This window comes from Chiloscyllium plagiosum, unplaced genomic scaffold, assembly GCF_037043375.1.
Source record: "Chiloscyllium plagiosum isolate Xiang-an unplaced genomic scaffold, Cpla_swu_hap1 HiC_scaffold_38, whole genome shotgun sequence".
In the NCBI taxonomy this organism is placed as follows: domain Eukaryota; kingdom Metazoa; phylum Chordata; class Chondrichthyes; order Orectolobiformes; family Hemiscylliidae; genus Chiloscyllium; species Chiloscyllium plagiosum.
In genome coordinates this window covers 3759239-3777544 of record NW_028270176.1, presented here as the reverse complement: position 1 = coordinate 3777544, position 18306 = coordinate 3759239, and the positions used below count along the sequence as shown (strand labels likewise).

The 18306-nt window shown below is 40.8% G+C and overlaps 1 protein-coding gene across 1 annotated transcript; it reads right to left on the bottom strand.

Moving 5' to 3' along the window:
* Positions 1-407: 407 nt before the first annotated feature.
* LOC148138976 (putative G protein-coupled receptor 139) lies at positions 408-2581 on the bottom strand. The gene is made up of 2 exons (XM_087980810.1): positions 2506-2581; positions 408-1411 (listed from the first exon to the last, which is right to left on the bottom strand). The coding sequence occupies exons 1-2, from the start codon at positions 2579-2581 to the stop codon at positions 408-410; spliced, it is 1080 nt and encodes a 359-aa protein (XP_087836936.1).
* Positions 2582-18306: the final 15725 nt, after the last annotated feature.

The window sequence follows — 18306 nt, the reverse complement described above, 5'->3', positions numbered from 1 at the left end:
TCCACCCACCAGATCCCAGATCATCCTGTAAATGAATGACTAAATTATACCAGAAACTTGCATAAATCGCATATAGATACATTTAATGTATGTGCATGCCCACCTCACTCCAACTTTTAAAAGTAACTTCAAAATTTCTGTAACCATCTTCTCTCTGTAATTTTCTCAAGTGTACCCTTCATATCAAGCTCACAATCATGTTTGTGCTGAAGAAGTTTTATTTAATTCTGTAAGAGCTATTTGAAGATGTGATGGACTCCTCAGAGCTGCGCATTTGATGTGCAACACAGTTAGCTTCTACAGACCAAGCTCAAGTTCGCTACATAAGATTCTTAATGATATTTCACAGACATACATAATATGCATGGGTTATATCAGAAAAAGATGTGAGTTGGTTCTTTATTGCGTTACTTTCCATCCAACCTTTGTAAGTGCATCACTCTAGGGAAAGCCAAGCATGGAAGTATTGAAACAAAATTAGTTTTGTTGCCTAAAAGATGTAACTCTTTATGAAATGTCAATAATTTAATGATGAGATTAAAAGGATACTTAATTATGATCTTGAGTTGCTCTCTGAATTTATTCTGGGTGATGACATAAATACATGTGTTGGTGCAGGTACTGAGAAGCTGAAGCATATTGGCGATGGATTCCAGGTAATAAAGAGGATCTGTGACAGAGTAAGAGTATGCCTTTGTAATTCGCTGATAAATGTAAAATACAAGCTGAGTCACCCATAACATTATAAAGCTGCCAGATATACTGAAGAGTAATATGATGGATTTCCTTTGCATCTCCATTTCTGGATCCTTGCCATTCTCTCCATTGAGGTGACCCCGGAGCGCCCTGCGGACTTCACTTGCAGCTAAAATACGTCTGACAGTCAGAAGATTGAGCAGCAAGATGAGGAAGATCGGTAGGCAAATTGTTAAAATTGTATAAAAGATGACAAAACCTGCCCATGCAGGCGAAGTAATGAAGCTGGCTTTTGTAATGCAATGCCAGGGAATATTATCAATCGTGTACAGGGGTTCGTATCTGAAATACCAGGCAACAGATACTAAACAACTCAAAACAGTCACTGTCCCGATTACAACAACTGCTGTTTTCTCTGCACAATACTTAGCTTTCAACTTAATGTAACATATGGCAACAAATCGATCGAAGGTGAAAGCAACTGTGAGCCACACAGAAATCTCTGTTGATGTGAAAACGAATGTGTAAATAAAACTACACAAAGGTGTAATGTCCAGAAATGAGTCCTGGAAGTACATCCGACCAATTCGATATAATAGAGGTTCAGCAATAATAACCAAGAGGTCGGCAGCTGCCATTCCAAGCAGGTAGCGAGAAATACATTTGGAGAGGCCACAGTTTCCTCGGGACAGAATAAGAATCACTGCTACATTAACTAGAACAGAGGAAAAATGAAAACAATTTTTTAAAAAAATTTCATGGAGAGGATTTAAAAAATCATTAAACGTTTGAAGTTGTTTTTTGAATGGAACACATTTCCAGATTTTTTATAAGAAATTAGTTACAGCTTGAGCAGGTAGGACAGTGGAAAAAAAACTATCATTAAGACATCTCTAAATCTATTATAAAATAAATTGCATAATTTCAGCTGGCAGATTCAAAAGTGAGGTTAAATAGACTTCAAAATGTTTAATTTCACAAGGCATTCCAATGCAGCTATCTTACCCTCACTGAAGTAGAGAGGAAGTGGAAGTATTGAATCTCATTCACTGGTCAGTATATGAAGATACTTTAGATTACTTACAGCGTGGAAACAGGCCCTTCGGCCCAACAAGTCAACACTGACCCACCGAAGCGCAACCTACCCAGACCCATTCCCCTACATTTACCCCTTCACCTAACACTATGGGCAATTTAGCACAGCCAATTCACCTAACCTGCACATTTTTGGACTGTGGGAGGAAACCGGAGTACCTGGAGGAAACCCATGCAGACATGGGGAGAATGTGCAAACTCCACATAGTCAGTCGCCTGAGGTGGGAATTGAACCCGGGTTTCTGGCACTGTGAGGCAGTAGTGCTAACCACTGTGCCACCATACCACCCACTGAGGTAATTTTTCATAGTTTATAAATTCATTGGGACAATTTTCCTTTGATGATATCTCCTTCCTTCACAAATAAGGTGAGCTATCTCAATATTTGGCAGTGAAGCAACAATCTTTGAATCAAACTTTGAAAATTGTTTAGCTTCACTCGACGAAGCTAATAGAGTGTCTGATGATTTGGTGTATTTTCTAAGCATCATACTAATACCTGCAATATGACAAGTGAAGAAAATAATCCAGAAAGATTCAGTTGGGTATTAAAGAATTATAATTTCCATATAATGCAGTTGTTTCAAGGCAACAATAACAATAAAAAAAACTGTTGACACAGCAGTGGAAAAATCATATGGAATTATCATACAACTGTTACTGTGGCACACTTGACTCTGATTCACAGCAGTAGCAGCTAAGAAAGCGACTCACCAGTAACTCCAAACACTGCAAGAACTGGATAGTAGATATGTTCTATCTGAATCATTACTGAATACACGTATCCCATTTTGGTGTTCAGAAGTGATGTCTATTTGTCTGGAAATGACAGCTCCTGAAAACACTGTGCTGATACCTGCCAAGGGACCTTGTTTATATGTTTCCACGGGGACAGTTGTTATCAGGTACAGTGCACTTTCATTGGAACAAACAAATTGCATCAGCAGCATTGACATCATTGAAATTGAAATTTTGGAGAGCTAAAATATACATCACAGTCCAGGACTGTGTAAAACAGAAAGCAAGGTTCTAAACTTCCTTTTTGTACAATTTCTTTAAATTGCTCATTTGTGCCGAATGTTTTACTGTATGAATTTCTGTACACCCCTCACTGAATGCAAGTTGGTGAGTGCTGTAGCAGACAACTGAGCACCCAGGAAGGAGAGCATCAGCTCTAGCAGATCAACAACCACATATAGATGTGACCTCTGCAACCGGGATCATCACTCCAACATTGGTCTGTTCAGTCGCAAGCGATGTTGCTTCGGTGAAGCAGAAAGCTAGATCAAGGAGGATGCAACCCATGGCAAGCCATGACCGAAAAGGGACCTGCTGGGAGTGCTGGATGGAAGAATGATGTTTAGTAATTACGGTGTATGCTAATGTGGCAATGGCACATTTTATATATTGGAACACTTTGACTGTTTACAACAGCATGCCAAAGCTTTTGTAGGTTGAGTGTAATCAACAGTAACAGCAGTATTAAAAATGATCATTAATTCTTATATTGTACAACTAGAGTCCTCAGCCAACATACTTTTATGCTTCCACCTCTACTACTGCAAAGTCTTATTCGTCACAAATTCAATAATGGATTTTGTGTCCTAATAGTACTCACTGGGTGTTTGTATTGCTACAGTGTAAGATTGGATGCCCTAACTGGCATGTAATGAAGAAATCTAATTGTTGACTGATCTCTCCCTCTCAGTCAAAATGTGTGGTGCTGGAAAATCACAGAAGGTCAGGAAGCATCCAAGATGCATTAGAATCGACATCTCGGGCATAAGCCCTTTATTAGGAATGTGCCCACATTCCTGATGAAGGGCTTTTGCCCAAAACATTGAGTCTCTTATTCCTCAGATACTGCCTTACCAGCTGTGCCTTTCCAGCGTCACGCTTTTTATCTCTGATCTCCAGCATCTGCAGTCCTCACTTTCTCCTGATCTTTCACTCTACCCACTCTGGCTTGTGTTATAAATAGTGGCTCAATAGTATGGGACTTCTTTCAGTGGAATGTAGGAGATTGAAGGATGACCTTACAAGGTTTATAAAATCATAATTGGCATAGAAAAGGTGAATAGGAAAGGTCTTTTCCCGAGAATGAGTCAGTTCAAAACTGGGGGGCAACTTTTACAGTGAGAGGAGAAAGATTTAAAAGGGACCTGAGGGGCAGCTTTTTCAGACAGAGGGTGTTCATATGTGGAAAGAACAGTCAGACGAAGTGACAGATGCAGGTACAGTTAAAACATTTAAAAGACGTTTAGACAGGCACATGAATGGTAAAGATTTCAGGGTTATGCGTCAAATGCAAGCAAATGGGACTGGTTTAGTTTGCGAAATCTGGACGGCATGGATGGGTTGGACTGAAGGTTCTAATTCCATGCTGTATGACTCTGAGTAAATATTGCAACTACTGTGTGTTTTATACTGAGCATTATACTGAAAGAGTTAAAATTAAGGTTTGCTTAATTAAATTAGATTAGATTACATTACAGTGTGGAAACAGGCCCTTCGGCCCAACAAGTCCACACCGACCCGCCGAAGCGCAACCCAGCCATACCCCTACATTTAACCATTACCTTACACTACGGGCAATTTAGCATGGCCAATTCACCTGACCTGCACATCTTTGGACAGTGGGAGGAAACCGGAGCACCCGGAGGAAACCCACGCAGACACGGGGAGAATGTGCAAACTCCACACAGTCAGTCGCCTGAGGCGGGAATTGAACCCGGGTCTCCGGCGCTGTGAGGCAGCAGTGCTAACCACTGTGCCACCGTGCCACCCACTGTGCCACCGTGCTGCCCACCAAATTCTGGTTATGTTCCCTGCCTTTGTCCGTCACACAACAGAATGTCTGGGTAAAAGTACTGGGTACTCTTTCTGACTGCTCTTAGAGATGAGAGTTGCATTGTAGAAAGGCTGAGTTCACGTCGAAGATAAACCATGATCATACTGAATGCAGAGCAGGTCTAAAGTCCAAATAGTCCTTCCCTGATTATCATTATATTGCATTCTGTACTGTACAAACAGACAAACTAATTTCTGGCACATATCCAAAAGTAAGCTTTAATGATGTCCTTTAAAAATATGCATTGTAACAGTGAAGTTTAATTAACAGAATAAAACTAGTCTTTAAATTGTTACAAGAATATAAGAGGATTCTGATCCATGTCCCCAACTGTCTTCGACACGTTGTTCATCAAATAAATATTAAAATGTAATAAGACCTAAACCAAACTCAATAATTCCTTTTCAATGGGAAAGTATTTTCTCCGGTGCATCTTGGGATTCTTTGGAAAGTAAACAAATGGCTGTTTAATTCCATGATCGGCTTCCTGTAGCAGTACAGCTCCAACTCCTATGTCACTAGCATCAATTGCAACTTTGAAGGGTTTCAAAAAATTTGGTGTAGCTAAAACTAGTGAGGTGGTTCAAACTGCTTTCAAATTGTCAAATGTCTAATTGCATTGTTCTGACCATCGAAATGTGTTTTCCTTCAGTTAGCAGCGCCACTATGCTGCTGAAGTTTGGAAAGAACCTCCGGTAGAATCTACTTAGTCCCAAAACACAAAGCATACCTTTCTTCGAGGTTGATAGTGGTAATTCCTCGCTGGCCTTCGTCTTTGTGTTCCTTGGGGGGTCAACCTTCCATGACCGATGTTATATTCCAAGAATGTCACCTATGTCTTTGCAAATTCTGTTTTCCTTATGTTTATTACCAGTTTTGCTTCTTGTAATCTTTCAAAGAGCTTTGCCAACTGTGCCATGTTATCATTCCATGATTCATGAAAGACCATTACATCATCCAAGTAGACTGCACAGTTTCTTAACCCAGCCACAACTCTGTTCATGAGTCTTTGGTATGTGGTGAGTAAGTTCTTCATTCTAAAGAGCATCACTTTGAATTGATGTAGCCCATTTGGGGTTACAAACACAGAAATTCCTTTCACTTTCTCTGGTAAAGATACCTGCCAATAACCATGCAGTAGCTTGTCCAACTTTCTCTATACAGTCATTCAATCTTGGTATTGAATATTAGTCCAATTTTGTTACGGTGTTGACACTCCAATGGACCACACAAAATCATTGAGTCCACTCAGGTTTGGGAACTAACACGATCATCTCTTACAATTAGGGACTGATTAGATACTGTATCCCTCAAAAAGATATCTTCTTTCCCTTCTCCCCTGTTCCTTCTTAGTAAATACAGAGGTGAAGCCTTTGTAGAAATCAGGCACTAACTCTAAACTCAGCCCTACCTAGGCTGTGCACTTTCCTGCAGCTCCTCAGCTCTTCTTGGGTTTCCCTTTACAACTTTTACTGATGCCACTGGCTGAGCTTCTTCTACCACATCTTTTCGCACAGTGCCTTTCTTTAATGACCAGCACTGTGACTATGTGTGCCCCGCCTTACCACAGTGGAAACACCTGCGGCCTTTCCCCTCCTTTTCATCCCCTTGCGCTTCTTTTTCACCTGTAGTAAAGAATTACCAATGTTTTCTACTCTTTGTTTTGTAGTGTAAGATCACCCCTTTGCCCAATTTCTATCCCTCACAGGATGAAATGCTTGTTCGAAGCTGGACTTTGCCATATGCACCAACGTAATTCTTTCGAACTCAGCATAAACCTGACCCTGTTACTACTTTATGTTTCTGAATCACTGTCTGTATGCTTCTGGTACCAATTCATAAGCACTCAAAATAGCCTGTTGACATCTTCATAATTTCTTCACCCCACACCTGACAGCGTTGCAGAAACTTCACTAGCTCTGCCTACCAGCTTAGTCTGAATTAGTATTACCCACAAGTCCTCTGATCACTCCACTGCCTAGCCATTTTATTCAAATGAAATAAAGAAAGCTTCGACATCATCAAAATATGACAGTGCTTTAACATATTTGTATACATCACTATCTTCTCTCTTCATCTCCATCCTGTTAGCTTGACTTTCCTGACAAAGTTGAAATGTTCAAATTCTCTCTCCTTTTCCCTTTCTCTCTCTCTCTCTTTCCCTTTCCTTTTCTTCTTTCTTTTTCTCTGTCTTTGCTCAGCTCTGAACCTTCTCTCTTTCTTTCTCTTTTTCTCTCTTTTTTTTTCTTTCTCTCTCCCTTTCTCTCTCCCTTTCTCTCTCCCTTTCTCTCTCCCTTTCTCTCTCCCTTTCTCTCTCTTCTAACTCTATTTTCCTCAACTATAATTTAGGTTTTTCTGACTCTACTGTACTTTGTTTCTCTGACACACCTAAGTGCTTGACTAACTCCCTTGCAATTTCAGATTTACTTTTGCCCCTGGTGAAACCCAATTCTAACCTCTTTGCTAATTCTCCAAGTATGGCCTTTATCTGTCCTTATAAACTTTCTTGGAAAATTTGGGAATCACCTTTAAACCTCAGAACCTCGTTAGCATTTTTAAGAGCCATTTCTGTCACTTTTAATTTTACCAACCACAAGTTACTAAAATTAAACAAATTATCTCACTCAAGTTTTATTTAAAGATCTAGAACACTAATTGGCATGTATTTATATCTGCTGGGATGTTGCCTACCCTAAATCTATTCAAATCTGTCCAAATTTCAGACTGGATCTGTCTAAACCTGTTCAAATCACAGACATGCCAAACTGTTGTGACACAGCAGTAAACCTTTCTGATAATTAAACCAAACACCTAGAAAAACTCACCTTGCCTCGTAATTTGTTAAAGTATGAGTGACATAGAGCTCCCAAATTCCACGATTTAAAGACAAAATATCAAATGTAATCTTTAACTCAAAAAGTCAAATTAAACAGCAACTATTCATAACTCTAAGCCTCCATTGTCTTAACTGCTTGTTATCTGCCTCCATTCCCACAACAATATACTTTTCCAAAAGCCATCCATATTAAAATTACATCGAAGTAGTTTCAGAGGCACACAGTGGCTGTTGTTTCCGTGTCCTACTTCCTCTGACATTAGATGTCCCTGAGACGTCTTTGGTCTTTTGCTGCAAAGACGTTTTGTATGAAAAAAGTACCTTTGATAGAGAGTGCTTTGCTGGCAGTTACTCTGTCAATGGCAGTTGGTCTCTCTGGCAAACTTTCAAAATACCTACTTCTGCATACTGCAAACATCGGATCGTCCCATTGGTTTGGTGTTGGCAAAACAGTAAATTCAAAATAAATTGCGTTTTAGATCCTGGCACATAATTTAAACTGATTGGTTAAATTTGCATGGTTGTCAACATAGCAACGAAAACTCAGGTATTTCTTCCACAGCCAAATGTTACATATTTTCAATTTTCCAGTCCTCTCTGAGACAGGTACCTGCAAGCTCTCAGTACAGTACAGTACTGACGTGCACGGTACAGTATACGCCTTCAACTTCATAACATCTTCCAAACGAACTATAGAAATTTGCCAAAACTCTTGAGACACCACCTTCTGAACCACTAACCACGTCCATCGACAAGAAAAGGTGGCAAAAAAAAATCAGAACACTACCACTGCCAACGTCACTTCCCATTCACTGACTGCCCTGATGTGGAAATACATTTCCTTTCTGTGACCTCACTGTTGAGGTTTGAAACAGGAAAGGAGAGATCACCCTTTTAGGAGTTTTCTTTTGGCCTCTGAATAGTTCCAGAGATGTAGATAGGACAGCAAAAATAATTCTGGATAGGAGGGAGAGTAAGATGGTAGTTGTTATGGGGGCATTTAACTTTCAGAAGATTGACTGGAAATGCTATAGTTTGAGGACTTTAGATGGGTCAGTATTTGTCCAATGTGTGTAGGATGGTTTCCTGACACAATATGTAGACAGACAACAAGGGGCGAGGCCACATTGGATTTGGTACTGGGTAATGAGCACTTGGTGATAGTGACCACAATTCAGTTATGTTTACTTTAGTGATGAAAAGGAATATGTATATACTACAGGGCAAGAGTTATAACTGGGGGAAAGTCAATTATGATGTAATTAGGCAAGATTTATGATGTAGAAGATGGGGAAGGAAACTGCAGGGGATGGGCACAACTGAAATGTAGAGCTTCTTCAGGGAACAGCTACTGCGTACCCTTGATAAGTATGTACCTGTCAGGCAGGGAAGAAATGGTCAAGCGAGGGAACTGTGGTTTACAAAAGAACTTGAATCTCTTGTCAAGAGGAATAAGGATGCTATGTAAGGATGAGACGTGAAGGCTCAGTTAGGGTGCTTGAAAGTTCCAAGTTAGCCAGGAAAGATCTAAAGAGTGGGCTAAGAAGAGCCAGGAGGGAACATGACAGGTCATTGGCAGGTAGGATCAAGGAAAACCCTAAAGATTTCTATAGGTATATAAGAAATAAAAGCATGATTGGAGGAGGAAGTGGTAGCCTAGCGGTATTATCACTGGACTGTTCAACCAAAGATCTAGATAATGTTCTGGGACCTGGGTTCAAATTCCGCCGTGGCAGATAGTTGAATCCAAATTCAATGGATATCTGGAATCTACTGACTACTATAAATCCATTACCAATTGTCAGAAAATACCCAATCAGGTTCACAAACATCCTTTGGGAAGGAAATTTGCCCTCCTCCTTACCTGGTCTGGCCTCCATGTGACTCCAGATCCACAACAAAGTGATTGACTCTCAACTGTTCTCTGGGCAATTAGGGATTGGTAATAAATGCTGCCATAGCCAGTGACGCCCTCCTCCTGTTTAAGAAAAAGTAAGGTTAGGGCCGATCAAGCACAGTAGTGAGAAGTTAAACGTGGAGTCCGAGGAGATAGGAGAGGTAATAAATGTCTACTTTGTCTTTTTCCAGTGTGAATATTGATGAAAATGTTGTTGAGAAGAATACTGAGATACAGGCTACTAGACTAGATGGGATTGAGGCTCCCAAGGAGGAGGTGTTAGCAATTCTGGGAAGTGTGAAAATAGATCAGTCAACTGGGCTTGATGGTATTTAAGCTAGGATTCTCTGGGAAGCCAGGAAGAAGATTGCCGAGCTTTTGGCTTTGATCTTAATATCATTATTGTCCACAGGAATAGAAGACAGGAGATTAGCAAATGTCCCCTTGTTCAAGAAGGGGAATAGAGACAAGCCTAGTAATTATAGACTAGTGAGCCATACTTTGGTTATAGGCGAACTGTTGGTAAGGGTTATAAGAGATAGGAATTATAATCATCCAGAAAGGAATAATTTCATTAGGAATAGTCAACACGGTTTTGCAAAGGATAGGTCATGCCTCACAAATCTTATTGAGTTCTTTGAGAAGGTGACCAAAATGTTGATGAGGGTAAAGTGGTTGATGTGGTGTTATATGGGTTTGAGTAAGGCATTTGATAAGGTTCCCCATGGTAGGCTACTGCAGAAAATACAGAGGCGTGGGATTGAAGGTGATTTCGTGGTTTGGATTACAAATTGGCTAGCTAAAAGAAGACAGGGTGGTTGTTGATAGAAAATGTTCATCCTGGAGTTCAGTTAATAGTGGTGTACCGCAAGGATCTGTTTTGGGTCGACTGCTGTAAGTCATTTTAAAAATGACCTGGATGAGGGCGTGGATAAATGGGTTAGTAAATTTGCAAATGACACTAAGATCGGTGTGGATAGTGCTGAAAGTTGTTGCAGGTTATAGAGGGACATAAATAAGCTGCAGAGTTGGGCTGAAAGGTGGCAAATGGAATTAATGTAGAAAAGTGTGAGGGATTCTCTTTGGAAGGAGCAAAGGAATACAGAATACTGGGCTAACGTTAAGATTCTTGGTAATGTAGATGAGCAGCGTGATCCCAGTGTCCATGTACAAAGATCCCTGAAAGTTGCCAGCCAGATTGTTAGGGTTGTTAAGAAGGCATATGGTGTATTAGCTTTTATTGGTAGGGGGACTGAGTTTCAGAGCCATGAGGTCATGTTGCAGCTGCACAACACTCTAGTGTGGCCGCACTTGGAGTATTGCATACAGTTCTGGTCGCTGCATTACAGGAAGAATGTGGAAGCTTCAGAAAGAGTTCAGAGGAGATTACTAGGAGGTTGCCTGGTATGGAGGGAAGGTCTTGTGAGGAAAGACTGAGGGACATGAGGCTGTTTTCATTAGAGACATATAAGATAATCAGAGGATTAGCTAGGGTGGATAATGAGAGCTTTTTTTTCCCTTGGATGGTGATGGCTCGCACAAGGGGACATAGTTTTAAATTGAGAGGTGATATTTATAGGACAGATGTCACAGGAAGTTTCTTTACTCAGAGTAATTGGGGCATGGAACAGTAGTAGATTCACCACCTTTAAGGGCATTTCAATGATGATTAGATAAACATATGGATGAAAATAATGAAGGTTAGATTAGATTACTTAGTGTGGAAACAGGCCCTTCGGCCCAACAAGTCCACACCGACCCGCCAAAGCGCACCCACCAATACCCATTCCCCTACACCTAACACTACGGGCAATTTAGCATGGCCAATTTACCTAACCTGCACATCTTTGGACTGTGAGAGGAAACCGGAGCACCGGAAGAAACCCATGCAGACACTGGGAGAATGTGCAAACTCCACACAGACAGGTGCCCGAGGCAGGAATCGAACCCGGGTCTCTGGTGCTGTGAGGCAGCAGTGCTAACCACTGTGCCACCGTGCCGCCCTTAGATGGGTTAGATGGGCTTCTGATTGGTTTCGAGCTGAAAATGTGTTGCTGGAAAAGCGCAACAGGTCAGGCAGCATCCAACGAGCAGGAGAATCAACGTTTCAGGCATAAGCCCTTGTTCAGGAATGAGGAAAGTGTGCCTAGCAGGCTGAGATAAAAGGTAGGGAGGAGGGATTCTCCTGCTCCTTGGATGCTGCCTGACCTGCTGCGCTTTTCCAGCAACACATTTTCAGCTCTGATCTCCAGCATCTGCAGTCCTCACTTTCTCCCTTCTGATTGGTTTCACATGATGTCGCAACTTCGAGGGCTGAAGGTCCTGTACCGTGTTGTAATGTTCTATGTTCTATTGAAATGTTAGAATTTCCTACCATATGACACTTTATGGTGTTCCTACAAAACAATTACTGCATTGGCTCATGAAGAAAGCTCATTGTCCCCTTCTGAAGGGCAGTAGGAATGGTCAATAAAGACACCCTCAACCAGCAGATATACATCCTCTGATTGAATTAAGGAAAAAGTGAATATTCTGCTCAGCTGTTCATAATGTGTATATGCTGTATACTTATGGCAGAGATTTTTTTAAAGAATCATTCCCATCCCTAATTTCCATGATTTGAAGAAATGGTCAGGCTAAAAGAGACTTGGAACAGAATTTATTCGCCATGAATTTCTTACATATCTACTGCCCTTGTCCTAATTGGCAGTGGTCATGGGATTAGAAGTTGCTAATTAATGTGTCTTCACAAATTTCTGCAGTTGTCTTGTAGTTTATACGTAGGGACAGCTTCCCTTCATTGGTGATGGAGAGAGTGAATGTTTGTTGCAAACAAGTTGCTGGTTCCTTTGCCCGAGATGGCATCAAACCTTTAGAGTGTTGTTGGAGTTGCATTCATCCAGTTAAATGGGGAGTAAACCATCACACTCCTACCTTGTACCTAGAAGCTGTTTGACAGGCTTTGGGGAGTCAGGAGGTGAGTTACCTGCTGGACGATTCTTCACCTCCAGCTTGCTCCTTTCGCTACAGTATTTATATAGCTCATGCAGTTCAGTTGCGAGGCAGGCACTTGGCTATCTGCTTTTATGATAGTCTATTAATGAGTGGATCATTCACATTTTTATTTTACTGAGGACTCTTCACATCATTTATGGCATTGTATTTCAAGCTCATTTCAACTGCAGAATAGATTCTATGGGCCCACAGATCTTATTGAGAAATACAACACTGATACAAAGAATCAATTTTTATTTCTGAATTCAGAATATCACATGGAAAGCAGCAATTTAGAAATGTGTGATCAAGAACCTCAAGAATCAAATTTGAGGAATTGTTTTTTTGTAATCAGGGTGAAATGAGAGAATCTAGGCTGGCAGTTCTTATCGACGGAGAACCTTCCACTCTAACAGTCTGCAACACACGAATCTTTGCGGGCAGGGGAGATAGAAAACCTCGTTTGATTCACAGGATCCCTGCCAACAGATTGTGGTGGACCAGTTGCACCAGTCACCCCACGCTGCAATCAATAATTGAGAAAGTAAATGATGAACACTTAATCTTTCTTTGATGCCATCTTTGAATTAAAACAAGAAGCTGAATATGACAGCCGAACTGTGACTGTTTCAAGACCAATTCTATTTCTTTCCATTTCAAGTGTATAAACTAGTAGCAATTCATTCTCCTGTTCCAGTCAATGCAGATGCTGATGATTTAACATGACAGATCGCCCAATGTTCTGAGGAACAGAATGATCTGACCTGATATATTTCCCATCTAAACAAGGTGTCGAGGTAACTTCACTGATCATGAATATACATGGCAGTGCTGAAAGTGTGACACAAGAAACATGGCAGCTAAAGTGGCAAGAGAGAGCTCCAACCAAGACCAAATTATATTTAACAGTTCAAGAGTTTTTAGATCCTGTGCTTTGAGAGAGTAATTTTATTCTGAGACAAGGGAGCACAACTTGATCACCATAGGGTACCAGCAATTTCAAGCCTGGAACATAAGCAAGAGGCCATTCAGTTTAACTTTTATTTTGATAAACGAAACATTCAAAACTTCAATACTCATTTTGTGTGGAGTTGTAGAAACTGAAGTAGGGCAGCAATTCTCAAATTATTTCTTTAGCTTCCAAGTAGAAGGACTGGTTTCCAATAGTTGAAAATCATTCGGGTTACCAGACCAGCCCAGTTCTTCATAGAGTCATAGAGATGTACAGCATGGAAACAGACCCCTCGGTCCAATCCAGCCATGCCGACGAGATATCCCAACCCAATCTAGTCCCACCTGCCAGCACCTGGCTCATATCCCTCCAACCCCTTCCGATTAATATACCCATCCAAATGCCTCATAAATGTTGCAATTGTACCAGCCTCCACCACTTCCTCTGGCAGTTCATTCCATACATGTACCATCCTCTGTGTGAAACAGTTGCTCCTTAGGTCACTTTTATATCTTTCCCCTCTCACCCTGAACCTATGTCCTCTACTTATGGACTCCCCATCCCCAGGGAAAAGACTCTGCCTATTTACCCTATCCATACCCCTCATAATTTTGTAAACCTCCATAAGGTTACCTCTCAGCCTCCGACGCTCCAGGGAAAACAGCCCCAGCCTGTTCAGCCTCTCCCTATTGCTCAAATCCTCCAAACCTGGCAACATCCTTGTAAATCTTTTCTGAACCCTTTCAAGTTTCACAACTTTTTTCCTATCGGAAGGAGACCAGAATCGCATGCAATATTCCAACAGTGGCCTAACCAATGTCCTGTACAGCCATAACATGACCTCCCAACTCCTGTACTCCAATACTCTGACCAATAAAGGAAAGCATACCAACGCCTTCTTCACTATCTAATCTACCTGTGACTCCACTTTCAAGGAGGTATGAACCTGCACTCCAAGGTCTCTTTGTTCAGCAACACTCCCTAGGACCTTACCATTAGGTATATAAGTCCTGCTAAGATTTGCTTCCCAAAATGCAGCACCTGCATTTATCTGAATTGAACTCCATCTGCCACTTCTCAGCCCATTGGCCCATCTGGTCAAGATCTGAGGTAACCCGCTTCGCTGTCCACTACACCTCAAATTTTGGTGTCATCTGCAAACTTACTAACTGTACCTCTTATGCTCGCATCCAAATCATTTATAGAAATGACAAAAAGTAGAGGACCCAGCACCAATCCTTGTGGCACTCCACTGGTCACAGGCCTCCAGTCTGAAAAACAACCCTCCATCACCACCCTCTGTCTTCTACCTTTGAGCCAGTTCTGTATCCAAATGGCTCGTTCTCCCTGTATACTGTGAGACCTAACCTTGCTAATCAGTCTCCCATGGGGAACCTTGTCGAACGTCTTACTGAAGTCCATATATCGCTCTGCCCTCATCAATCCTCTTTGCTCCTTCTTTAGAAAACTCAATCAAGTTTGTGAGACATGATTTCCCATGCACAAAGCCATGTTGACTATCCCTTAATCCAAGTTTTTCTATCAACATAGAAACACAGAATAAGGCAGAATTAGGAGTTAGCAATTTTTATCTTCGATCCTATTCTCTCATTCAATACGTATGTGGCTGACCCTGCATCTCAAAACCTTCTTTCTACTTTCCGTCTATACCCTGTGAGGCCTTTAAACACTCTCTTTCAGTCTCTTTCTTGAATATACTCAATTATCTGATGTTCACAGCCTTCTCTGGTAGTGAGTTCCATAGCTTTGACCACCCTCTGCACGAAGAATTGTTTCTTCATCGCAATCCTAAATTTCTGGCCCATTGATTCCAATGAGGGAAACCTCCTCCCTGCACCTATCCTGCACAGCCCGATTAGAATTTCAGATACCTTCTTATTCATTCAAAATATACTGAATACTGGCCCAGTCAAATGAATCTCTCATAGAGCAATTTTGGTATCCCCATATTATACTAGTAAAAATCACTGAGGCGAAAGTGAGGACTACAGATACGGGAGATTAGAGTTGAGATTGTTGTGCTGGTATTCCTGATAAGGGCTTTTGCCTGAAAGATTCATTTTCTTGCTCCTCCGATGCTGCCTGGGCTGCTGTGCTTTTCCAGCTCCACAATCTTGACTCAGTCTAGTAAAACCTCGCTATACTGCCTTGACCGCAGGTTTATCCTCTCTCAGGTAGAAGAAGAAAATTGCACAGAGTACTCCAATTCCAGTTTTACCAAGACCCTGTATTACTGCAGCAAGACATCCCTATTTCTAAACTCCAATCATCTTGCAATAAAGGCCACAGTTGCCTTCTGTGTCTGTCTGTTTATTTTGAATTGACTGGTGGACCAAGGTACCCAGATCTTATTCTTTTTGCAAACATTTAGATAATACTCTGACATCCAGTTCTTCACATTTATTCATGTTTATAATGCACCTGCTATGTGCCTTTTCAAAAATTCCACATGTCTATCGTGCTTTGAAGCCTCTTGTCCCATGGACACCAGGGACATTTGAAGTGTCCATGATTTCCCAGGGAGCACAGGATGAATATATCACTGGTTCAAGCTTACCTTCTATGACTTCCCTTAGATTAATTACTTCATTTAATGTATAAAAAGTACACACTTCCCTACTCCAAACATTCCCACTACCATCACTGTAGTCTCACCAAAGCATAGAACTGATCATTCATTCAAAGGAAACTGATTGATATTAGTTACAGGTAACCATAGGTCAGGGGAGTAGACAAATGAGAAGTAGAGTCCTTCATAGTACATTCAAGTAGTGTCAGCATTGAACCCATTCCTGTTGGAAAGATCAGCCATCGAGCCAACTGAATGAACCATATTTAAAGTGCTATGACACGACGGTGAACCCTTCTGCCAATTATACCAAACACCCAGAAAAGCTCACCTCGCCTCATAGTCTGTTAAAGTATGAATGACAGAGAACACCCAACTTCCACTATTTCAAGAAAAAATATCATTTTATCTTTAACTTTAAAAGTGAACATTTAACAACAACTGTCTAAAACTCTAAGCCTCCTTTCTCATAACTGCTTGTTATCTGCCTTCAACTCTATACCAAAAAATTACATCAACTTAATTTCAATACCAAACAGCAGTTGTCATCTCTGGTATCCTCTTTCTTTCAGCCGAGATCTCTCTGTTCGTCCTCTGACTTTTAATGCCACAATGTTTCAGATGTTTCTTTGATAGAGAGTGTTTTGCTAGCAGTTACTCTGTCAATGGCAGTTGGTCTCTGTCTAACTGTCAAACTGTTTGCTTCTTCATATCCCAAACATCAGATCGTCTCATTGGTTCAAGGATGACAAGAACAATAAATTCAAAGTTGATTGGGTTTTGGTATCCTGGTGCATAATTTAAACTGATTGGTGCAATTCGAATTGTTGTCAAAACAACTCAGGTACCTAGTCCACAGCCAAATATTACATATTTTTGATTTTCCAGTATACTCTGAGACTGCTAGCTTGTAAACTCTCAGTGCAAAATAGCGTTCACTCTTTCTTAAAGGTATAGGACATGCTTTCAACTTCAAAACACACCCCCCCGAAAGGAAATAATGAACCATCATAATGAAATTAGATTAGATTAGATTTAGATTACATTACAGATTAGATTAGATCAGATTATTAGATTAGATTACATTACAGTGTGGAAACAGGCCCTTCGGCCCAACAAGTCCACACCGACCCGCCGAAGCGCAACCCATCCATACCCCTACATTTACCCTTTACCTAACACCTCGGGCAATTTAGCATAGCCAATTCACCTGACCTGCACATCTTTGGACTGTGGGAGGAAACCGGAGCACCCGGAGGAAACCCGCGCAGACACTGGGAGAACGTGCAAACTCCACACAGTCAGTCGCCTGAGGCGGGAATTGAACCCGGGTCTCAGGGCTGTGAGGCAGCAGTGATGGGTTAATTTTGTTTTTCTGCATTCTTAAACCTGTTATAATGAAATAGATAGGACATTAATCTAAGTTCATATTAATTTTTGCACATGCATACATATAAAACATCGGTGTCAGCTCAATCTTACTGATAAATCCACAGTAACACATTTGCTATCACATTCTTATGACCTGCAACATGTACAGCTTATAAATTAAAATCTGCAACATAAGACTCCAACAATATCATCTCATATTCTTGTCTTTAAATTGTTCCAAGGATGCAAATTGAGTGTGATAGTATACCCAACCGTCTCCAACACATTGTTCATGACATAAATATTAAAATTTTCGAAGACCAGAACCAAATTCAATAATTATTTTTCTATGGTACAATACTTTCTCTGGTGGGTGCAGAGTTTTTTTGAGAAGCAACCAATCGGTGCTCAATTTCCATCATCACCTTCCTGTAGCAGTACAGCTCCAACTCCTATATCACTCGCAGCGATGGCAACTTGGAAGGATTTCAAAAACATTGGTGTAGCTAAAATTGGTCCTGCGGTTAATACTACTTTTAAATTCTTAAATGCCTCCTGGCATTCTTCTGCCCACTGAAATTTTGTATTCTTCTTCAGTAAACCTGTTAGCAGTGCCACATCTCTGCCTTTGCAAATTCTGTTTTGTTTTTAGTTTATTACCAGTTTTGCTTCTCTTAATCATTCAAAGAAGTCTGCTAACTGTGCCATATGATCTTTCCATGACTCACTAATGATCACTCTATCCTCCAGATAGACTGCACAGTTCATTAACCCAGCCACAATTCTGTTCATGAGTCTTTAACAATGTGACTGGTATATTCTTCATTCCAAAAGGCATAACTTTGAATTGGCATTACCCATTTAGGGTTACAAACGCAGAAACCTCTTTCACTTTCACAGATAAAGATACCTGCCAATAACCACACAGTAAGTCCAACTTTGTGATGTAACTGTCTTGACCATTTTTCTCTATGCAGTCCTCCAATCTTGGTATTGGGTATGAGTCTGATTTTGTTACGGCATT